Raw genomic sequence first — 23,006 nt, 5'->3', positions numbered from 1 at the left:
CTTTTGATGAGTTTTTCATGCATTTACGTATAAAACATCCACTTATGAAGACTTTAAGTTATTTAATTCACTTAAAATTATAAAAATGTTACAAAATGGATCGTAAACAATATTTATTTATCATATTATGAAATATAATACATAAACATCATTTTAAAGTAACATTTAGATAAACATTTGATTTTTAAAACCAAAAATTGAAATGAAACTATATAGTTATATAGTTACTTTAAGTGAAAATTTAAAAGTAAACTCAACTTAACATTATAACATAAAGTGCACTATAGTCATTTTAGGTTATAAATTTAAAGTAACTTAAAAACATAAGAGAAAGTGAATATAATGTTATATTTTTCAAAAAGTGAATGTCAAATTGAAAATATAACATCATATTTTTAATTCGTGTTGTTGCACCTAAAATGTCCACTTTTGAGGCATTAAAACGGACATAACTCTTGACTGACAACTCCGATTGACCTCTAGGTTAGACCGAATCGAAGGGAAAAATGAAAGGCATGACATGAGCAAAACCAAAGGACTAAAAACAAGAAAACACAAATCAAAAGCAAAAAAAAAGATGATGAAGGGTTCAAAAATCATGCAAAGGCTTGACAAAAAGAAAAATGAAAAAGACTTGACGAAGGCCTTCAGTAACACAATTTGATATTTGAATTGAAATGGATCAATTGATCAAGATTAAACAATTAAATATCAAATTCAAGCTTAGAGAAATGCGAAACTAGTTTGGAAAAGTTTCGTGCTGTTACCAACATTTTGTGGTGACAAAATGCAGGACAACATTCATCTTTATCAAACTGTAATAACCTTGTTCGGTTATGCTTCTAGCAATACCATTTATTTAGACACTTGACATTTCAACAAACACTTGGCAAACTACCCAATTATCATTGAATATATGGTAGTTAAAATTCCAAAACACGGTACCGGAAAATGCAAAATTTGTTTACAAATTCAGTTAACCTTAGCCTTATACATTGCTTAAATAAATATCAAGCACTAGTATATAAATCTGCCATGTGAATTTGCACATTTAAATTTGAAACAACAAATGACTCACATTAAATTTTGAATTTATTCATTAACTTAGTATGCTTCAGACAATCCCCACTTGCAATCACATAAAGATTTTATCACCAACAAAACCACAAACATCCAACCTTGAGAAATCCAAATCAGAAATTACCAGAAATCAGAGATATAAATTACCAAACTCTCCAAGATAGAATTGTCCTCTCAACTATAGTCAATACAGTAAGAGAAGACATTGAATTATTCCAACCAAAAATTGCTCCTTAGCCACAGGAAATACAATACGAGAAGCCACCATGAAAATCTCAGAATTCACAAGAAACCAATCTCTACTATACTTCAGCAATGGAGTAAATACCTCAGATCAAGCCCTTATACCTTAGCAAGGGATTTGAAAATTAGAACCTTAAAAAAACCACAAAGGAAACAAAAATAAATAAATATTCAAGCATGTTTTCCTCAACAAATGGGCTTGTATTTATAACCTCCATATGCCTTTTTTGTTGCTAAAATGCAACTTCACTCAAGAAGCTTCACCACACAACATTAATTAGAAGCTTCCATTGGATTCTTTCACTTGACTTGGCTTAACTAATTAATAAATGACTCTTTCCAATGATAACTTAACTCTCAACTTAAGTGAAATTATAAAGTGAAATTATAACTTTATAATAAGCCATTTAATAAATTAATAATAATTTGGCCACTAAAAATATATTAACTCCCAAAATACTCGTCACTTAAATATGCTATTTGAAATAAGAGTCATACCTATTATTTCTTCATGTGACCAAATGCACTTTCCAAAAATAGAAAGGGTCCATCTCAATCAACACCCAACTTACCACAAATAGTAAGTACACAAAACTAAGCCCAAACGAAGTCCAATCTGAGCCAAACGAAGACCAACCTATAGCTTGCTAAATTGTTTAGAAGATAAGACCCTCCCAGGAAGACCCTCTATCCACAATAATCAGCCTACGAGGATCGCAATAATAGGCTAATCCATGAAACTCTGATACTGGCAAAAATGGGGACATTATAGTCCTCCCTCCTTGAGATTGCTTGTCCTCAAGCAATCTGACAATACAGTGAACTCTAACCTCCACCTGGATCCGAAATGAAGAAGTACGTGTCATCCCTGTAAACAGTGAACCAATTGCATGCCAATATTATCAGGTGCATCAACATCGCTTGCAATATAACACCTAGCACCTGTGTTGATGATGTTAAAGTCAGGGCATCACTAGAAGATAACTCTATAGGAGATCTTAGCATATTCTTCTTCCCCGTAGCCACCCATATAATATATACTGGACTAGAATTGTGATCATCACCAACAATCTTAGAAAAAGACGTAGCTACAGGAGAACCACATGCACTCATGCCAACAGTACCTATAACTACATCCTCATCAGAATCTGTGGCTATAAGAACATTACCAACTGTGGCTATAGAAAACTGAACCGTGTCGATAGATGGTGAAAACTGAGTTCAACTCTACTCAAGTGGATGATCAGCATCAATCTCAAAAAGGGGATTGTCATAGGACAATGCTGCATCCACGCCAAACATAGGATTGTCCACATAATGAGCATCAACACTATTTTGATTAGTAGAATAACAAAACTCTGTCTCTACATCACTCACCTCATCATCAATAACATGTGTACTATCATCAGAGCACACATCTATAACTATATGCATACTGCTAAACTCCTCGGTAGATGGCTCAATCGACGTAGAAGTGGTTACTGATATGACAGTATCCTCGCATGCTCTTACTCCCTCTATCGCTGCATCACCATTAATACATGATCTTGGGAACTCATGCCAACAACTACATCATCTGACTCAACCTGACACGAATTCTCATCACATTCGATTACAACTGTACCCAACTCATGCAGTGTCTCATAAGAAATGCCCCGTACATCTGTAGGTGCCACAGTATCATTATGTTTCTTACTTCGAAAGACTAATATCACTCTTTGCTCAAAACCTGGTTGTGAAATCAGATTGGACATTTGCTTGTGGTTTTGTTTCAGCTCATTCATTAGCACATCCAATCGTCTCATAATACTCCATATCTCAGATTCTCCATCCCTATGCAGAGAAGTACGCCCTTTGCAAGTATAATGAATACCAAACCTCCTGTCACCATCCATAACGTTGAAAACCTTATCTCCAAAACAAAGCACCAATCAAATTGAGCCCAATTCCAGCAGGCTAGCAAGAAACTGCTCTAATACCACTGTAATAACCCTGTTCGGTTATGCTTCTAACAATACCACTTACTTAGACATTTGACATTTCAACAAACACTTGGCAAACAACCCAATTATGACTGAATATATGGTATTTAAAATTCCAAAACACGGTGTCGTAAATGCAACAATTGTTTACAAATTCAGTTAACCTTAGCCTTATACATTGCTCAAATAAATATCAAGCACTAGTATATAAATCCGCCATGTGAATTTTGCACATTTAAATTTGAAACAACAAATGGCTTACAACAAATTCTAAATTTATTCATTAATTTACTATGCTTCAGACAATTCCCACTTGCAATCAAATAAAGATTTTATCACCTACAAAACCACAAACATCCAGCTTGAGAAATCCAAATCAGAAATTATCAGAAATCAGAGATATAAATTACCAAACTCTCCAAGAGAGAATTTCCTTCTGAGCCATAGTCAATATAGTAAGAGAAGACATTGAATTATTCCAACCAACAATCGCTCCTTAGCCACAGGAAAAACAGTACGAGAAGCCACCATCAAAATCTGAGAATTCACAAGAAATCAATCTCCACTATACTTCAGCATTGAAGCAAAAACCTTAGATCAAACACTTATACCTCAGGAAGGGATTTGAAAATCAGAACCTTAGAAAAATCACAAAGAAATCAAAAACAAATAAATATTCAAGCATGCTTTTTTCAACAAATGGGCTTGTATTTATAACCTCCATATGCCCTTTTTGTTGCCAAAATGTAACTTCACTCAAGAAGCTTTACCACACAATATTAATTAGAAGTTTTCATTAGATTCTTTCACTTGACTTGGCTTAATTAATTAATAAATGACTCTTTCTAGTGATAACTCAACTCTCAACTTAAGAGAAATTATAAAGTTAAATTATAACTTTATAATAAGCCATTTAATTAATTAATAATAATTTGGCCACAAAAATTATAATAACTCCCAAAATACTTGTCATTTAAATATGCCGTTTGAAATAGGAGTCATACCTATTATTTCTCCATGTGACCAAATGCACTTTTCAAAAATAGAAAGGGTCCATCTCAATCAACACCTGACTTACCACAAATAGTAAGTACACAAATCTAAGTCCAAACGAAGTCCAATTTGAGCCAAACGAAGACCAACCTATACCTTGCTGAATTGTTTAGAAGATAAGACCCTCCCAAGCCAAGCCATTGCCTCAAAAGACCCTCTATCCACAATAATTAGCTTACGAGGATCACAATAGTAGGCTAATCCCTGAAACTCTGATACCGGCAAAAATGGGGACATTACACAAACTCTTATTTTAAGTGCATCATTTAATCATTGGATCCTTGGCATTAAATATATTTGACTTGTTTGCATATTCTGGTCGGATCATTTTGTTGGTTTTGTTTCTTAAGTTTGGATGCAGTTACTTGCCATCACGATATGTATGTTATCTCTTCAATATTCCTCAATTTCTGGTTTTTGTCAAAGACTTCACGGCTAATGGTTTTATCATTTGCCAGCATGGTGTCATATATATTTTCATCAATTCTTCGCTGTGATTTATCTTCATTTTTGTCCCTCAACTCTGATGGTATTCGGTATCTATATTGAAGACTTACGACATCCTTCTTTTTCGACGTCTGTCATAGCATGGTCAAGTACAATCGCTGAAGAAGTCACGTGAATACTTGAACTATATATAATCACATAATTTCAAGTTTTAATGTTGAAGATCCCTGATGGCTTGTCTTATTTATGACTCATAGTTTTCAGTCATACTCATGTTTCCATCGTTTCTTTGTTTGGATGTCATAATCTTTTTTGCCATGTAAGCCCTTTTTAATGCCAATGATGCGTTCTTTGTATTTGTTATTGTTCACCAGCAGATTAGTCATTCAATTTGCTGTTCCTTGCTATCGTTTGAATATATCAAGAGATCATCGCTTTCTTGTGAGAATTTTTTGGATACACTTTTTTTTGTTATCAAGTTGTTTGATCATCCTCCCATTGAGTATCGTTCTCAGTAGAAAAAGTTTACTTCATCTTAGTATTTGGATGGGTCTTTTTCACAGCCGGTGATGTGGAAAGTTGAAGCCAATTTGCCACATCAAATCCAACGTCTTGCTCACTACTGCCTGAACATGTTATTTCTTCATACTACCGCCATTCATATATACTATTGAATATGTGGTGTACAGGACAGATTGCGTGCTGCTCACTGAAATTTGATGAACCACGATGATAAATACATGATGAAGGCTGTTTATTTACATGCTGACCATAGTTGATTTTAATATTCAGTCTCATGGTAATTGTATATTTGTCGGGTGATATGGCCAACTTTAATTTCATTATATTACAGTTGCTTGCTGACGGTTTTGAACAGGGGTCATATTATTGACTCTGGCCAAATTACCTGACTGCTATATAAATCTGTCTGCCCCTGTTATTGGTGTGACAGATTTGATTCAAAAATGACTCTCCTTGATATAATGCTATTAGTTGCCGTCTTTAATTTTTAAGACATGTTCACTGATTTTTACTGTCATGACTTTGTCTTTTAGTAGGTTCTGTATTGGTAGACTATATAGTATTTTTGTCCATAGACATTTATTTGTTCTTTTCTAAATTACTCTTTATTTCCTTTATGTAATCTGATCATCTATGATTGTACATTAGAGTTCTAGAACACAATTGGTGAAAACATCTCTATTATTCATCTCTTTCTTGATTGTCTTTCTTCTATGGACAGTAATTGACAGATTTCAAGAAGAAGTGTCCTGAGATCAATGACAATCTATTCATCAAAGAGCAGATCATGAAGGAGGTGGAATTAATGCAGAAGATAACAACCTGTTGGGAAATTCTAGATGGAAGTACAAGACATAGCGCCGCCCTTACCTATCCTCATGATGGGGCAATAGGAAGAAGAAGCTACCCAAGGCCACCTAGAGATTTCAGGGATAGATGAAGGGAGTCAAGACATGGGAGAACAAGAGGTAGGAGCCACATAAGGTGGCAACACAAAGAGTCACATTCGGTTTTTTGGGGACTCAGCTCAATGCTTCCTCGTGGAGCTGGAGGCTATGGCATCAACCGCACGAGACATCGCAGATCGAGAGAGAGAGTTTGATTTAGGATCTGTGATCTTGGCAGCTGAGGCATTCTTGAGGTTCATGATGGAGGGATGCCAGGTAGAATTCATGGCGTGCCTCTCAGGAAAAGGATGGCTGAACATGGAGATGCAAGAAAAATTGCGAGAATGGAGTACTCTATAGGTTGTGGCAGGATATAGAAGGCATACAATCCTAATGGCCCTAGACTACTAAGGAAGCCATAAAACATGATGATTGGGTTAGGGCCATGGAAGAAGAGCTAGATAAAATAGAGAAGAATGAAACTTGGACTCTACTACCAAGTCTTGAAGACAAGAATGTGATAGGTACCAAATGGGTCTTCAGAAACAAGTTGAATGGAGAAGGTAAAGTGATTAGAAACAAGCCAAGGCTTGTATGCAAGGGATATGTTCAAGAAGAAGGTCTAGATTATGGCGAGATGTTCGCTCTAGTTGCAAGAGTGGAAGGAGTCAGAATCTTACTCGCTTATGCTGCATTCAAGAAATTCAAAGTATATCAAATAGATGTCAAATTGGCTTTCTTGAATGGAATTCTAGAGGAGGAAGTTTATATTGAACAACCTGATGGATTTGTACTAACCGAGGATAAGGATATGGTATGTAAACCTCACAAAGCACTATATGGATTGAAGCAAGCCCCCAAAGCTTGGGATGAAAGATTACATTCTTATCTCATTAAAAGTGGTTTCAATAGGGCTTCAAATGATAATAATATTTACTTGATGGTTGTAGATGAAAAGGTATTGATAGTAGAAGTCTTTGTTGATGATTATAATTGGTGATGATGAGACGAGTTTGTCATTTGCTAATGAAATGAAGAAAGAACTTGAGATGTCAATGATTAGAGAAATCAAGCTCTTCATAGGCTTGCAAATATCTTAGTTGGATATACATGAATCAGTCCAAGTAGGTGAAGGAGGTGTTGAAAATGTTTGGCATGAAAGATACTAGACTACTTAGAACCCCAATGGTCCATGGTTGCAAACTCCCAAAGGATGATGAATCAAATCCTGTTGATACTACTATGTACAAATCAATGATCGGTAAGCTGCACTATGTTGTATGCACACAGTAGACCAAATATAGCATAGGCAGTTGGGTAGTGACAAGGTTTCAATCAAATCCAAAGGAATCCCACATGATTTTTGTTAACGAATAACCCGACATCTTAAGGGTGTTGTTGATTGCAGTACGTAGCATACTCGTGATGGAAGTTTTTCTTTGAATGTCTTTACCGATGTTGATTGGGCATAGAATAGTGATGACGAAAAGAGGACAAGTGGAGGTGCATTCTTTCTAGGAGGCAAACTTGTGTCTTAGATAAGCAAGAAGCAAAATTGTATATCCCAATCAACAACATAGGCAAAGTATGTAGTTGTAGCTATCAATTGCACTTAGATAGCTTGTATGAAGGTTCTTAAAGGGATCAAAGAGAAGATAACTGAACCAATAACAATATATGGTGACAACACCAGTACCATAAATGTTGGATTAACTTCCAACTTTCCCCTTCGAGATTCATGACATGGCTTACTGCCTCCTGTGTACTATAAGTCTAGTGGTTGTATCAGGCATTGATAGGTCAATCTTTTAGTGCAATGACAACCCTAACTTGTAACAAGTGGTATCAAAGCTTGGTCACAGGTTTGAATCTCCTCAGGTAACATTGAGGGGGTGATTGATGGACTAACCACCAATGTCCTCCTTCGGGATGCATGACATGGCGTAACCGTCTCTTGTGTTCTATAAGTCTAGTGGTTGCATCGGGCATTAACAAGTCAATCTTTCCGTGCAATGACAACCCTAGCTTCTAACAATAAATATTTCCAAGAATCCAATGATGCACTTAAAGACTAAACACCTTTCCATTAAGTATCATTTTCTAAGAGAACAAGTGTAGCAGAAAGTGGTGAAGTTGGAATACATTCCAATCAAAAGAAAAGATTGCACATATCTTCACCAAACCACTTCCTAAGGATACTTTTGAGTACCTTAGAAGTAAGTTGGGGGTTATATCCATATTTAAGCATCATTAAGATGCATGTATTACATCAATCCAGTGAGCTTTCCTATTTTATCTTTCAACAGATTGTTGTGAAGGGGGACTACTTGTTAGGGGGAGCGGTCGGTGAAGTTGTAGGTCATGTAGTATGACGCCTTTGGCATTCTTGTTGAAGCAAGAAAAAAGTACTACAAAGGGGGAGCAAATGAGAATGAAGACGATCAAATGAAGAGAAGTTGAAGTTACGATGAACTTGATTTTGAGGGGGAGAAGTTAATAAGAATGAAGAGGATTTGATGAAGAGAAGCTGAAGTTATGATGAACTTGAGCAAGTTAAAGTGAACTTGAGCTTGACTGTTTCTATCTTGTTGATACTTCAAGAACATATTTTGGTATGCTTGAAGTGTTTCCATCAATGCCAAAGGAGGAGGTTGTTGGCATAATTGATGCTAATGAGATGAGGAAGTGTGTTGTTGCCATTACTGTGTTGATTGCCATTGATCTCAGCATATGTATACTTAGTTGTCTATGTTCTTGATGTACTCAGTCCTGATAGAATTGGTAAAGCATATTATATCCCCATTTTTAACAAGATCCTACAATCAGCTTGGTCAGTTCATCATCGTGACCCTCGTGAGCCGATGGTGAGATCTGGGGGTCTCAGTTTTGGACTTGCTATTTTTAGTAAGTCTATTTTTGGGTAGTTTCCATTTTTGGTAGTGCAGTTAGTGGCATTGACAATTGGTCATCGCTTGCATTGGATGAAGTTATTTATTGACGGGTTCATATTTATTACTTAATTAATGATGCTTTATTATTATAATGACACTTTAAGTTATTTGATGTTATTAAGTGGTGTTGTGAAAATGAAAATTCTTAAGTGAAAAGTGTGAAGAAGTTGAGTGCTATATTGTGTCATAAATATGAGCCCATTTGCAGAGAAAAGCATTCAATTGTCTATTTTTCTTTTGTTGGCTTGTGTGGGTTTTTAAATTTGTTAATCAATTCCCTTTCGGAGGTATAATGGTTTGATTTTGAGTTGTGTATGTAATCCACAACTGGAGTATTGTGCATTAAATTCTGAGATTTGTTCAAGGCCGGAATTGGGAGTCTTCTTTTTGCATATGCTATTGCTAGAAGACGTTGAGGAATTGGGGAACTTAATAGAGTTAATCACTGGGTATTACATTTGCATGTTGGGTGTTCATATCCCTGTTATTGTGAGTGTATGATGACTGCAAATTGAGGTGGTAATTACCATTGATTTGCGATTGCTTTCAGCAGCAAGAAATTTCTGTTTGGATTGGGTCTATGACTACTGCGAATTGCTATTGAGTGCTTGCATTTGGATGCCTAAGGGTTTGTCAGCCTGGGCAATCATTTACTTGCTGTTCGTGTTTGCCTTAAATGCCAAATCTAGGCACTAGTATTGTTGTCCAGCATTTTGTCACCACACATTGTAGGTAATAGTACAAAACTTTTTCAATTTAGTTTCGTTTTTCTTTGAGTTGATTCATTATTTAGTTGGCCGACATTGATCTACCAATTGACCCCAATTGATATAATGAATCTTTTTATTGAAGACTTTCGTCAAGTTCTTTAAGTTTTTTTGTTTGTTGAGCCTATGCTTGATTTTTGAAGCCTTCAATGTCTTTTTTTTTTTGTTTTTGTTTTTGAGTGTGTGTTTATTTTTGGTCTTTTGGTTTTGCTCAAATCATTGCTTTCAATTTTCCCTTCAATTCGGTCTATCATAGGGCTTAATCGGGGTTGGCAGTCAAATGATATACCCATTTTAGTGCCCAAAAAGTGGACTCTCCAAGTGCAACTACATGATTTAAAAAATCATGTTATATTTTAATGTTGACATTCACTTTTAGAAAAATATAAAATAAATTCACTTTACGTTATGTTTTTAAGTTACTTTATCACTTAAATTTATCACTTAAGTGACTATAGTGCACTTTATGTTATATTTTCATGAGGAGTTGCTTTTTAAAAATTCACTTAAGTGACTTTATTAACTATATAGTTTGATTTGTTTTTGAGTTACTTTATGTTTTATTTAAAACATCTAAGTTAAATATTACTTTTTGAAATGATATTTTCACATAGTAATTAAAATATATAGTCTAAATGTTATGTTTGACCCAATTAAGTGATATTTCCTTAAAAATCAATTAGACATGTGCTTAATTGATCATTTAAGTTATGCATATACATGTTTTTTAACCTATTTACATGTTTACATGCAAATGCCTTCAGAGACCATGATTTTGCACTAAAAAAGCATTTTAAAACATTTAAAGTTTAAACATGTAAATGCATGTAATTTAAAACATGCATTTGGTCTCCTAGAATGTGACTTGCATCTTAGAGCCTTTTTAAAACATGCAGTGACCCTTGGAGAGTGCTATAATCAAAGGGGAACAACAAGAAGCCATGGAGGAAACATTGCAGAAGTCGGTTGAAATTAAATCAAATATAGAGCACTATGGACATGGTCACAATTATGTCAGAGGGAGGTCAAGCTCTTGACATTCATACTCTTGACCATTAATACCGATATTCCCACAGATAATTGAAGCACCTCACAGAGCGAAAGAACCCACTTTCTAGAAAATGCAAGAGCAACTAAGGCAAGACTGGAGGAATGCAAATCTGGAAGGAGACATATCCTTCAAGGATTTCTTAGATCTTTAAATGAGATAGTCAGGTGGCAGTAGTCGTGGTTACTACAATGATGACCTCAAATGAAAGATAGGCAAGATAAATTTATCATGCTTTGATGGATCTGGGTTAACATCCACATGATCATGGGTGCAAAAGGCGTATACATTTTTCTAGCTTAACTCGATGGCTGAAGATGAGGTGATCAAATTTGGAGCAGTTCACCTAGAAGGGATCACTCGCGACTAGTGGCATTATGGAATGGTCACCCTGGGTCATGATCAAGTAACATCATATGTTGAATTCACATGGAGGCTTATAGATTGCTTCGATGAGAAGGATTCAAAACTTAATTTTAAGGAGTTGGCTCAATTAAAGAAATTTGGATTAGTAGACATCTACATTATAAAATTCTAGAGGTTGTCTGTGTTGGTAATAGACATCTTAGAGAGGCAACTAATTCTGTTATTCATGGATGGGTTGATAGAACTCCTGAAGGGTTGGGCAAAAGGGTTCAACCCCAACACTCTCATCGAAGCAATTAAGAAGGCACATGACCTGGTTACGTCCTTGTCTTCTAGGAGTTATTCGCACCTAAAGCCAATCATTGCTCTGAAGGAAAAAGAAAAAGAATCCCATCCAGAGAAGCCATTGTTGGATGGGGCCACAAGACAAGAGCTCTGGATGAGGAAACTCTATGTTTTAGTTGCAAGGAGTCGTGGGAGCTATGGCACCAATGCTTAGGCAAAGGAAAATCCATTACATTGAGGTGATGTCCGATGGCTAGGAGCACAAGGAAACTAAGCCACCAAAGGGAGGATGAAGGAGATAGTCAACAAGGCTCAAAGGAGGCTAACAAACCATGTAGAGAGGATTGCTACATTGGTTCAACGGGAAGACACCATCAAGGTACTAGCTAGTACTCTAAGGTGCAGTATATTTCGGGTTCAGGGTACACTTCAGGGGCAACAGGTCGTGGCCATGCTTGACAATGGGGCCACACTTAGCTTCATCAACTCACTACTCATGAACTAAAGGAGTTTACATATAGAGGGACATAAAGGATTCAAAGTTAAGGTGGCGGGAGAAAGTCTCTTGTCATGTACTTATTTGTTTCGACAATTAAGCATCAACATGGGAAACTACGTAGTAACACATGACTTCTTTGTAGTAGATCTGGATGACACATATGTCATATTGGGCATGCAATGGATGAAGGCCCTCGACAACTAGACACATAATTTCAAGAGGATGGAGTTCTCTTTCGAAGTGGATGGCAAAAAGGTGTTATTGAAAGGGATGTTGAATGGTGGCTTGAAGGAAATCACTGCTCGTCAGATGGAAGTAATATTCATACATGATGTCATTTGGGTCGCTTGGTCTCAACAAAGCCTATACATGGGCAACAAATTTAGTACCATGATGAGGAGCTTTAGGTTGTATTAGACAAGCACAATTTGGCTTTCTCTGATATTTTGCTTGGCATACCCCTGCAATGTGGCTTTTAGCATACCATTGAGTTGGAAGGAGCCAAACCTGTCATCACCATGCCCTACCAACATCCTAGGAGTTTCAAGGATGAGATAGAGAAGAGAATTCAGGAACTCATTGACAAAGGATTGATCAAACCCAACTCTAATCCCTTTGCATCTTTGCTAGTGCTAGTGAAAAAGAAAGATGGATCCCTCAAGATCTGTGTGAACTATCGTGCGTTGAACAAAATTACTTAAAAAAAATAGATACCCTATCCCTAGGATCATTGAGATATTCGACAAGCTTCATGGTGCAATCTATTTCTCCTGAATTGATCTACGCTCCGACTATCATCAAATTTGCATGATGGAACAAGATGTTGAGAAGACAACTTTCCATTGCCATTATAGACACTTTGAGTTCCTAGTCATGTTGTTGGTTGACCAATGCTCCAACTACCTTCCAATTTTGCATGAAAACATCCTCAACAAGTAATTGCGTAAGATTCTATTGGTGTTTTTCATTTATAGCAAGACCTAGGAGGAACATCCGAGACATTTGAATGAAGTATTGGGAATCATGGAGTTCCAATCATTGTTTTCCAAGAGGTCCAAATGTGAGTTTGGGATGACCGTGATATTGTACTTGGGTCATGTCGTCAGTGCCCAAGGGCAACTAGTACACTAGGAGAAGATTTATGCAATTTAGGACAGGGCTCCTCCCAAGATTCTCTTGAAATTGTGTGGATTCTTTTTCTTGTGTTGTTATTACAAAAGTTTTGTAAAGGGATTTTCACAACTAAGCGCACCATTAATAGATTGATGAAGAAAGGATCTTTCCATTGAGATGAGAAGGTGCAACCTACCTCTAACAAGTTGAAGGAAATCATAGTATGTGTTTGGTTTGGGCATTACTAGACTTCACTCACCCCTTTGTCTTGGAGTGCGATGTGTTGGGAGAAGGCATTGGAGCGGTGTTGATGCAAGACCGCCACCCCATTGCATTTGAGGGTAAGAAGTTCTCTAGAGTAGAATGACCATACTCCATTTATGATAAGGAGGTACTTGCTATCATGCACACTCTGGCAAAGTTTTTGCAGTACCTCATTGGAGCTAAATTTATTGTGTAGACATATTACAACAGTCTAAGAGATTTTGTGGAGTAGAAGGATTTGAATGAGCGGCAATAGAAATGGGTAAGTAAAATCCAAGCATATGATTTTGATATATGGTACACGAAGGGCAAGAATAATGTGGTGGCTAATGCGCTGTCAAGAAGACATCCCATATGTTCTCTATCACAAGTTTCGGCTAATTGGAAGGCACACTTATTGGTTGAGCACTTTAAGAATACATTTGCATCCCAATTGATGGATGGTCAAGTACAAGATGAAAGGTAGAAAGTGGATGACATCATTTACAAGGGTAGATTTATTTCGGTACTTTTTTCCAAGGTGAATGAAAGAATTCTAACAAAAATCCTTTACTCACCTTTTGGCCGAACACCTGCGATACTTGAAGACCTATAGACAAATTTGGGAAAGGCTATATTGGAATGACCTTAAGAATGATGCACTAAAGTATGTGCCGAAATGTTCCACTTGCGAACAAAATAAATCCAAGCACACCCTATTAATGAGAGTACTCCAGTGGTTGCCAATACCCAACTAGAAGTGGGAAAGCATATCGATGGATTTTATTATAGTGCTTCCCAAAGTGCAAGGGAGATATTTTCTTCTTTGTCACGGTTGATCTGTTGACCAGATGTGGACACTTCTTTGCCATTTCCTCAGGCAACTCAAGTGGCTGAGTCATTTTTCGGGATGTGTTCTAACTGCATGGCCTTTTGCGGAACATAGTTAGTGATGGGAATAACTATTTCCTTAACACTTATTGGATGGAGTTATTTCATTTGGTGGGGATGAAGTTGTCGTCGAGTATGAGCTACCACTCGTAGATGGATAGATAGATGAAGATTGTGAAGAAATGGCTGGAAGGTAACTTGGGAACTACATTTCAGCACAACGAAGAGTGTAGGACTTTTGGTTGCACCGAAGGGATCACTGTTACAACACTACCTATCACATGTCGATGAGTATATCGTTGTTCAAGGCACTTTATGGTTATGAACCTTCACCGTTTGTGGATCATGCATTAGGTGTCAATTGTGCACTGAGAGCCATGGTCTAGCTACAAGAAAGCTTGGACATCCTAATGGCTCTCAAAACAACCTACGAAGGGATCAGAATCTGCTGAAGATGTATGCCAAACGACACTTGATAGAGCAAAGTTCTAATGTAGGGGATTTGGTTTACCTTAATGTATAGCCACACAAACAATCTTCCTTGAAGAAAAATGATGTTGAGAATGAGGCTGCATTTTTATGGACCCTATAAAGTGGTTCAGAGGATGGGTGAAGTTGCCCACGAATTAATTGGAGCTTCGCGAGGGAAGTTGGATTCACAATGTCTTTCATTTCTTATGTCTTAAAAAGGCAGTCAAGCAATGTGTCGCAATTTCTGAGGAACTTCTACCCATGGATGAAAAAAGGAAGCTTATTTTGGAGCCAATAGAGAGCATCAACGCCAGAGAGAAAAAGATGAGGTTGTGCACCATCAAGGAGTATTTTGTTGATTGGAAAGATCTACAGATGGAAGATGCCACCTGGTAAGGTGAATGAATCTTGTTGCAATTGAGCTTGCAATTGCTTTAGGGCAAGCGATTCTTACGCTAGGAGGATTGTGTTGTCCTCGATATAATAAAATAATTTAATTTAAGATCATTTGTGTATGGCCACAAAACTTAATAATATTACCTCTCAGACCCTTTTTTTATCTTTAGTTGGTATGTTTTGGTCATGTTGGCATATTTGTAATCCCTCTAGATGTTTATTAGAGCCATATGTAAGGCCGACTTAGTTATTGTTGTAGGTATGTGATTTGGATATATTATTTGTAATGCAAACTCCAATTTGAAGTTTAGTTTTTCTACCATTTTGGAGGTGCACGGTCTTACCTACTTGGTACCTATAGTTTTGGTGGGAAAACTCACCATATTTTGCCCTTGGTCCAAAATTGTTTTATTAGGGATCTATTTGATGTAATTTGAAGTGCTATCATTATTGAGTATGAAATTCGATTTGCATGTGTGAATCTATATCTTTGCATAATATATTATATCTTAGTCATTTACTTGTGACTTCATTGTGTTTTATGAATCCAAAGGGAAGATTAGCATTACTGTATCACTTGTACCTAGTGTTCAAAGGGTGAACAGGGTAAGAAGGTGACTGTACAGTCATCACCCTATGGGCCTAATTTTTCGTACGAGTTCTGTATGAGCATCATTGTGGAGCCACATGTTATTACCACACAACTTGCTTTCCACGATATGAAATAGGGAGTTGCAACAGGGACGGTGATTTGCATAGTACAAATGCATTGTAGACAGAAGTGGTAGTAGGAAGAGATACTTGATTGTATGACCCAAACAATTACCCTATACGCCATTTCGTCTGTACAGACCATACACCCTTCCTCTGCTACCATACATAGCCAATAAGGTCATACATCTCAAGAGTCGTACGAAGCATTGAAGGAGAGATTTGGGAGCTTGCCAAGCGCCTAGGGTTTGAAACATTATGCAGCACCCCTTGTCGTCTTTGGGGGTGCTAACCCCAAACTTGCAAGGTGTGCTACGCCTTGACGATGAGGGTTACAGTAGGTTGTTATATTACCTTTGCACCAGCCAAACTATCCTAGACAACACACTTTCTTTTGCCTAGAATTGTTCTACAGATTGCAATGTTTAAAGGACTACAAGGGCCACCATTATAGTATCACATGATAGACAAAGCTTCCCCATACCACATTTGTTAGCACCATATTAGTTGTTTTAGTTGGTAGTATCATACTAGTTGGTGGAAGTACCATACCAAATGGGAGTATCATATTAACTGTCGAAAGCACTATACTAGGAAGAATGGAAAAGCATACAAAGATAGAATTGTATCATGTAGTGGAACAGGCCAAGAAGCAACAAAGGCTTTCGGAACCATTAGGGGAACAAACAATGTTGTTATGGAAATTGAGGAAAGTACACAAGTTGCGGAAATCATGATTGATGATCACCAAATCTATAGGTAGGGAAGAGAATCATATCCCAACCTATGGGATGCCCTCTAAGACAGCACACAGATTTTTGACAGAGTTGGGTGACATCACTTCAGTTTCCCAAGGGGTTGTAGTGCTGGCAAGGGAGGGGATATTAGTATTGGACAGGAGGCTGAGAGGCTTCTTGCCTTCATAAAGAGTTGTTGTGAGGAGAACTTTGTACAACAGTTCACACATGAAGGATAGCGAAACACAAAGACACGAAAGATAATTGAGACTTGGCGTAGAGCTGCACCAAAAGAGTGTTTATCTACTCTACACATCATGGAGAGCTTGCTTAGAGAGATATTCGATCAATTGTACAAGGTGTGATGCTTAGAAAGGGAAATTGAGGTATGAAGAGTAGCTGATGTGGTAAAGGGAGCAAGCGTACAAGAGAAGTTGACATGATAGAAGGAACTTAATATTGCAGAGCAAAAGCTGGGAGCAACCCTCGTGTAGGAAGTCGAGCATCAGAAGCAACTATGTCAAGCCAAGACAATAAACCGAGTTGGAGAGATGTCTTGCAACAGTGATTGCATAGTTGGATTGGAAGGAGCAAGATGTTATGGAGGTTGTGTACATTGTGGACATAGCATGTGAGCATCAATGCATGGTAGAGCAAGATCTACGGCTGGGAAACAAAGCAAGTGCAATGTCTGAGGTAGCAACTCTCGATGATTGCTCCAGGAATGTCCTCTCACGCTGTTTCTCATTTGTAATGTAGTTTGTCAGCTCCATTTTTGTTGCATTGTCTAGAAGACAACTTGTTTTCTGGGGGTTGATATAGACAACAAATCTGCCACTAATAAGAACTAATACTTTATTTAGTCTTGTTAGTATTTGGAAATCAAATTAGTTGTCCCTGATAGGTTGTGTCAGTTGCTGATGGTTGGTCTTTACCAACCGTCTGACACTATTTATGTATTGTTTGGGAACTAGTTCACATGATCATTGTATGGGCATTACATGGAAATAAAAGACATGTCTCTCTGCTAGTTTGATGTGATATGTATTTTATTTGAATTACTCTGCTATAGGTGTTCTGTTCATATTCCTGTTTAACTAATTATAGCAAGATTAATGTTTTAATCATTTCAAAGTCTTAAGAATCAAGCAATATTCATTTGTGGACATGGCGCTAGGCAGGTGCCTCAATGAAGTTATGGGCAAATACGTTTTCGTGGAAAGAGTTAGTTTAGATTAAAGTATTCTTATAAACTAAACAAATATGATTAAGACAGTCATTATCTAATGTAAGTGAAGTCTGTGTCTTTTTGAAAGACAGTAGTAGTAGAGCTTATTTGTTACATTGCAAATTTGCAAGATTATATAATGAGATATACTAATATATAATGCATTTCTGCTCAGTGGTAATAAGGCATTGGCTATATTTTTACAGATTCCTTTTCACATTCCATTGAATATGTCTGAGAATGGGGATCTTGTTGGATTTTATGAAACTTATCATGGCTCAAACATCAGCATTCAGGTGAAGCACCATAAAGAAGCTTAGGATTTATTTTTAGATCCAATATAAATGTCAAAGCACTTCACAGTACTGATTTATAAGAAGTGAATTGCTTGCTATAAACCTTGTTAAAAAAAATTGTGGATCCCTCTTTGTACAGCTTTCTTTCTGACAGCATAGTGTTGAATACTCTTTCTATTAATTTGGTGCAGTATTTAATAACTACAGATGTTGTGAGGGGATATTTACATAACACATTATCTGCAACACTGGAGTTCATTATTGAAAGTGTGAAAGGTCCTACTTTTATTTGCTATTTTATTTTTCACTGATTCTTTCAAGCCTTGCAAAAGCCTGTTTGCCTTATCCACATCTAAAAGTATGTTTTTTTTTTTTGACAAATTGCAGGACATCTTTTTAACACACCTGTGAGCCCTGAATCTGTAAGCTTTTATATCACTCAGGACACACAAAAACATCAGCTGTTGCCCACATTACGATCAGGTTTGCTTTCTTCTTTTTTGAAAGATTAATGCCTGAAAATTATCCTTGCTGGTAGAAGATTTCTTTGAGTCAGGTCATCATTTCTGGAGAGTTCTTGTGCAAATGATCAATTCAGATAAAATCCAACTCTAAAAGGTTTACAAGATAAAGATAAAATAGGATGTTGTGACTACTAAAATTGATGCGGTTAACAAGAAATTCATTGAATACTATAATTCAAGGTTCTTTGCTCAGCTGTCTAGACTATGCAGATTGAGCACCACCTTTTATCTTCAGATTTTCACGATTCTTGGCCAATACCTTAAAGCTGTGACATCTATTTCTTCTTGATTCTCTGACATGTAATGCAGTCATAGAACGAAGTTTAGAGCTATAAGTAACTTGCCAAAAGAAAAGACGATGTTGCAAACATAACAGATTTTGTGAACATAAATTTAAGGATCATAGATATCAAGAAACTCAAAAATAGGAATTAGGACTGTTGTCCTTCATTTTGTAATCACAAATGGAGGCAGCACTACAAAACTTTGCCATTAAAGTCTCAATTTTCTCTAAGTTAACTCATTATATGGTTGACAAAAATTGATCAATTAGTCCTTCCCAATTCGTTATTATGAGTCTTTTTATTGAAGGTTCTCGTCAAGTTACTTTTATTTTCGAGAGCTTGATTAGAATTATCCAATCTAGAAGCATATGATTGATTTTTGAGGCCTTGAAAAGTCCTTATTGTGTTTTAGTGTGTTTGTTTGGATTGTTTTGATTCTTTTGTTTCCTTCAATATCTTGCTTTTGGTGACATGCTCATTTCAAGCTATCTTAGGACTTAATTGGAGTTGTCAATCAAAAGATATTAAGTGCGTGTATAATCGGACTTTAGAACCCTGATTGCATATTTTAAATATTAAACCTTATATTTTGTTATGTTGCACTTTGTAATGTTCCCACATGATGGTCATAGTGCAAAGCGAGACAAAAAATCAGAAAATTGTTGCCTAAGGAATGATATGGTTCGTATAGAAGCGAAAGTATGGGACTGTATGGTGTAGGGTCCGTATAGTGGCCAAAGTATGTGCAGAGTATGGAGTGTATGGTGTAGAGTCCATAAGGTGGTCAAAGTATGGGCATATGGTATGATGTCGAGACAATACAGTGTGCGGAGTAGTCTTACATTGACGAGGTGACCGAGCGCTACGTATGGAGATTGTTAATGGTTGTATGGTGGAAGGTGAATCTAGTTACTATGTGAGGGGAATGGTGTGCGTACGGTCCAAATAGGTAGAGCAACCTTGCCAAAGGGGTAGATGTGGAGGATATTCAGCATACTGAAGGAGACACAAGTGCCTATGAGTTGGTAGGGAGAGAATAAATTGTAAGTCATTCAAGGAAAGTATTCGTACAAGTACTTATTTACAATGTTTGTGGCCATCGGTCTATGGGTGGTAGTTGGTACTTGGCGACAATTTTGTTCCTCCCAACCGAAATAGTTGTCCAAAAGGTGTTGAGAAAACAACCATCTTAGTTGCTAACAATGTTTAGGGTAACCCATGCAGGCGAAAAACCTCCTTGAAGAATAAGTTTGCACCTATGCGACCTGAACTTCGTGGGAATGGCGAAGACGTGTGCATACTTTGTCAGCTCGTTAACTACCACAAAGATGTAATCCTTTCCATTTACCTTCAAAACTCCGGTGATGAAGTCCATGAAGATGCTATCTCACTTCTGTTCCGGTATTGGCAAGGGTTGTAACAAGCCGGTAGATAATGTGTGTTTGGATTTGTTTTGTTGGCATGTGGCACATTCCTGCACAAAGTGCAAAACATCATCCTTAAGTCCTTTCCACGAGAACCTCCCCTTGAGCTATCCATAGGTCTTGAGAAATCTGGGGTGTCCAGCCAACGGGGAGGCATGCATTTCCTTCAGGATTTTCTACCTTAGCATGGATTTAGGTACTAATTATATTCAATCCTTGTAGTAGATGATGTCATCAACCACCTTGTATCGGTCATCATTGTAAATATTTGCAAGCTGATTTCTAGTGAATAAAGATTTCTTGTGCTTAATGTGTGTAATTCATTTAGAATTTCAAGCATTACAATTTCAATATAAAATTCAAAAAGAGTGTAAATTTTGTAAAGTTAAAATAAAATACAAAACTACAAAAAAAAAAAACATATCCAGTAGAAATTTGAACAAGGGAGAACCAACATGGTTGTGGCAATTGTAGTCATATGTCGTATGGGAGGGGATATTGTGCTTAGTTCACTAGAAGGTAGAGTCCATACGCTATATTTTGGAATTGTTTGCAAGCACGTGTGATTTTGTGTTCATATACCATATGATAGTGACATTATTGGAAGACTTTATTGTACAAAATGGTGAGGAATGTGCCATACATCAGATGAGAGGCTTGAAACTTGTAAAAATGACATACAACAATTTGTGTCTGTTGCATAGAGAAAAACTTGATGACCATATGATAACTGGAATAAAGTGTGGTATTCGCACAAATGGTATATTTTGTGGTACAAATGTCTCCTTGTGCTATATGAATGGTACTTGTGTTGTTTTCCTATTTAGACCTCTACACTTCCAATCTTCTTGCCAACCTTCCCATACTCAATCTGGTTGGTTTTACTTGTACTTGTGCTTTATGTGCCAAAATGTGCCAAATATTGAATTTGCTAAAAACAACCATACCCTCGTTGATACTAAGATTTATAAATTTTCCGAGGGTGTGAATTAAACAATGGCCTTCGTGTAGTCTTCATTATTTTTTGCTTTACAATTTCTATTTCCGCATTGTCGAGCGTATCATCCATAAATTTGCATGCTCTCATTTGTTTATCTTCATATAGAGTTGTAGCATCGAGAGAATTATATGTTGGCGATAATACCTCGTAGTCCTCCATTTGCTAGTGGAATAGCCCATTAAAAGAACTTTTCTCATCCTTCAAGTAGCTTTTGAGTTCTAACAACCCTTGGTCATAGGGCTTCATTACTCTTCCTCCATCTCAAAGTATTCATCCTCAGACTCTGAGTTTGATGCGAACTCTTGACTGACACCCTTGTTCTTTAAGTCTATAGCTATAATATATCGTTCCAGTATGGATGTAGCTACTCCAGCAACCTTGATACCTCCTTATGGAAAATCAATTGTGTAGATGGCATCTGGTTAGAAAGAGGCAAGTATATCCTTGATTGTACTATGACAGATGGTAACTTGTCCGATGATGCTTGGTATGATTGCACGGTGGTGTCTAAGAGTTGTACAAATGTATGTCGTACAGTGAGTGAGGGAGGGAGTGGGTGTGTCGTACAGAGGAGATGGGGTGTGTTGTATGGATGAGAACAAATTGCGGAGGATGGGCGTATGGTGAGGAAGGTTGAGCGTACGATGTGGCTGTGGTGGCCGTACGAAAAGAAAGGCTTTCGTACGATGAGTTCGGACTTCCGATTGCCCAAGAGAGGAAACAATTAGAATATGAATCCCTTGCTTATGCAAATTCTGCTAATTGTCTAGAGACATATGACTGCAAGCATAACCTCCCTTCGATGTGGAAGTAATTAATTGAGATAAGAAGTCCAATTGCCAAAGATAACTATTTCACCAAGGAGAGATCTGATTGAAATAATTTAACTTTGAATTGTCCAGATCTATAATTATGGAAGATAGTTGCCAACAGGGGCTCCACAATACAATAGAATGAGTGCCAATAACACTTCCGGCAAGAAGGCCACAAAGAATGCTAGCGACACAAAGGATTAGAAATCTAGATTACAACCAAGTGATTACAAATCCTTCCTGGAAGGAAAAACCTTCAAAGAAACTGCGAGAGCAGAATAGGAAGGATCTCCCACCTCTGAAACTACTTACAAGTTTGTTAGCCTTCAGTCTCTAGAAATACCAAGCAAAGTTAACTTCAATCCATGATGATTTGTAATGCCCAACCATTGTTTTATAAAGGCCTACTAGAAGTGTGTAGAAAATTACAAGAGTTAATAATTATTTTTTCACTTTATTAATTTGGGTCCTGCGTTTATTACTTAATTGAAGGCCCTTTATTTTTTAATTTAATTTTCGAGGACCAATTAATTAATTAATGTTACATTAAAATTGGTGACATCACAAATCCTCGCCACCCAAACATTGCTTGCCTTCAAGCAATCCATAATTGGATGAAAGGCCATCATCTCTAGGTTCCCAAACCAATCGTGCAAGCGAAATGATTGGGTTGGTGTCAATCTTCTACTGCAACGCATTGTCATCAAACCTTTACTGCAACGCATTGTCATCAAACTTCTACTGTA

General features: G+C 37.0%; 1 protein-coding gene across 5 annotated transcripts in view; it reads left to right on the top strand.

The window, feature by feature from the left end:
* LOC149573055 (Vacuolar protein sorting-associated protein 26) overlaps positions 1 to 23,006 on the top strand; it is a 160,438-nt gene that overhangs the window by 115,708 nt on the left and 21,724 nt on the right. For 4 of the 5 annotated variants that reach the window (XR_016360025.1, XM_089814230.1, XM_089814227.1 and 1 more), the window contains exons 5-7: positions 18,127 to 18,216; positions 18,408 to 18,492; positions 18,604 to 18,699. Coding sequence is in view for 4 of the 5 variants with exons in the window: in XM_089814230.1 (XP_089670356.1) it covers positions 18,127 to 18,216; positions 18,408 to 18,492; positions 18,604 to 18,699 (271 nt within the window). In the remaining variant the exon portion in view is untranslated. The remainder of the gene's footprint in view (positions 1 to 18,126; positions 18,217 to 18,407; positions 18,493 to 18,603; positions 18,700 to 23,006) is intronic. The other variant, XM_089814229.1, reaches the window with a different exon arrangement.

Source organism: Cupressus sempervirens, chromosome 2, assembly GCF_028749045.1.
Source record: "Cupressus sempervirens isolate cs-2001-9-10 chromosome 2, ASM2874904v1, whole genome shotgun sequence".
Classification (NCBI taxonomy): Eukaryota; Viridiplantae; Streptophyta; class Pinopsida; order Cupressales; family Cupressaceae; genus Cupressus; species Cupressus sempervirens.
The sequence above is the reverse complement of the archived record's forward strand: the minus strand, read 5'-3'. Positions and strand labels throughout refer to the sequence as shown.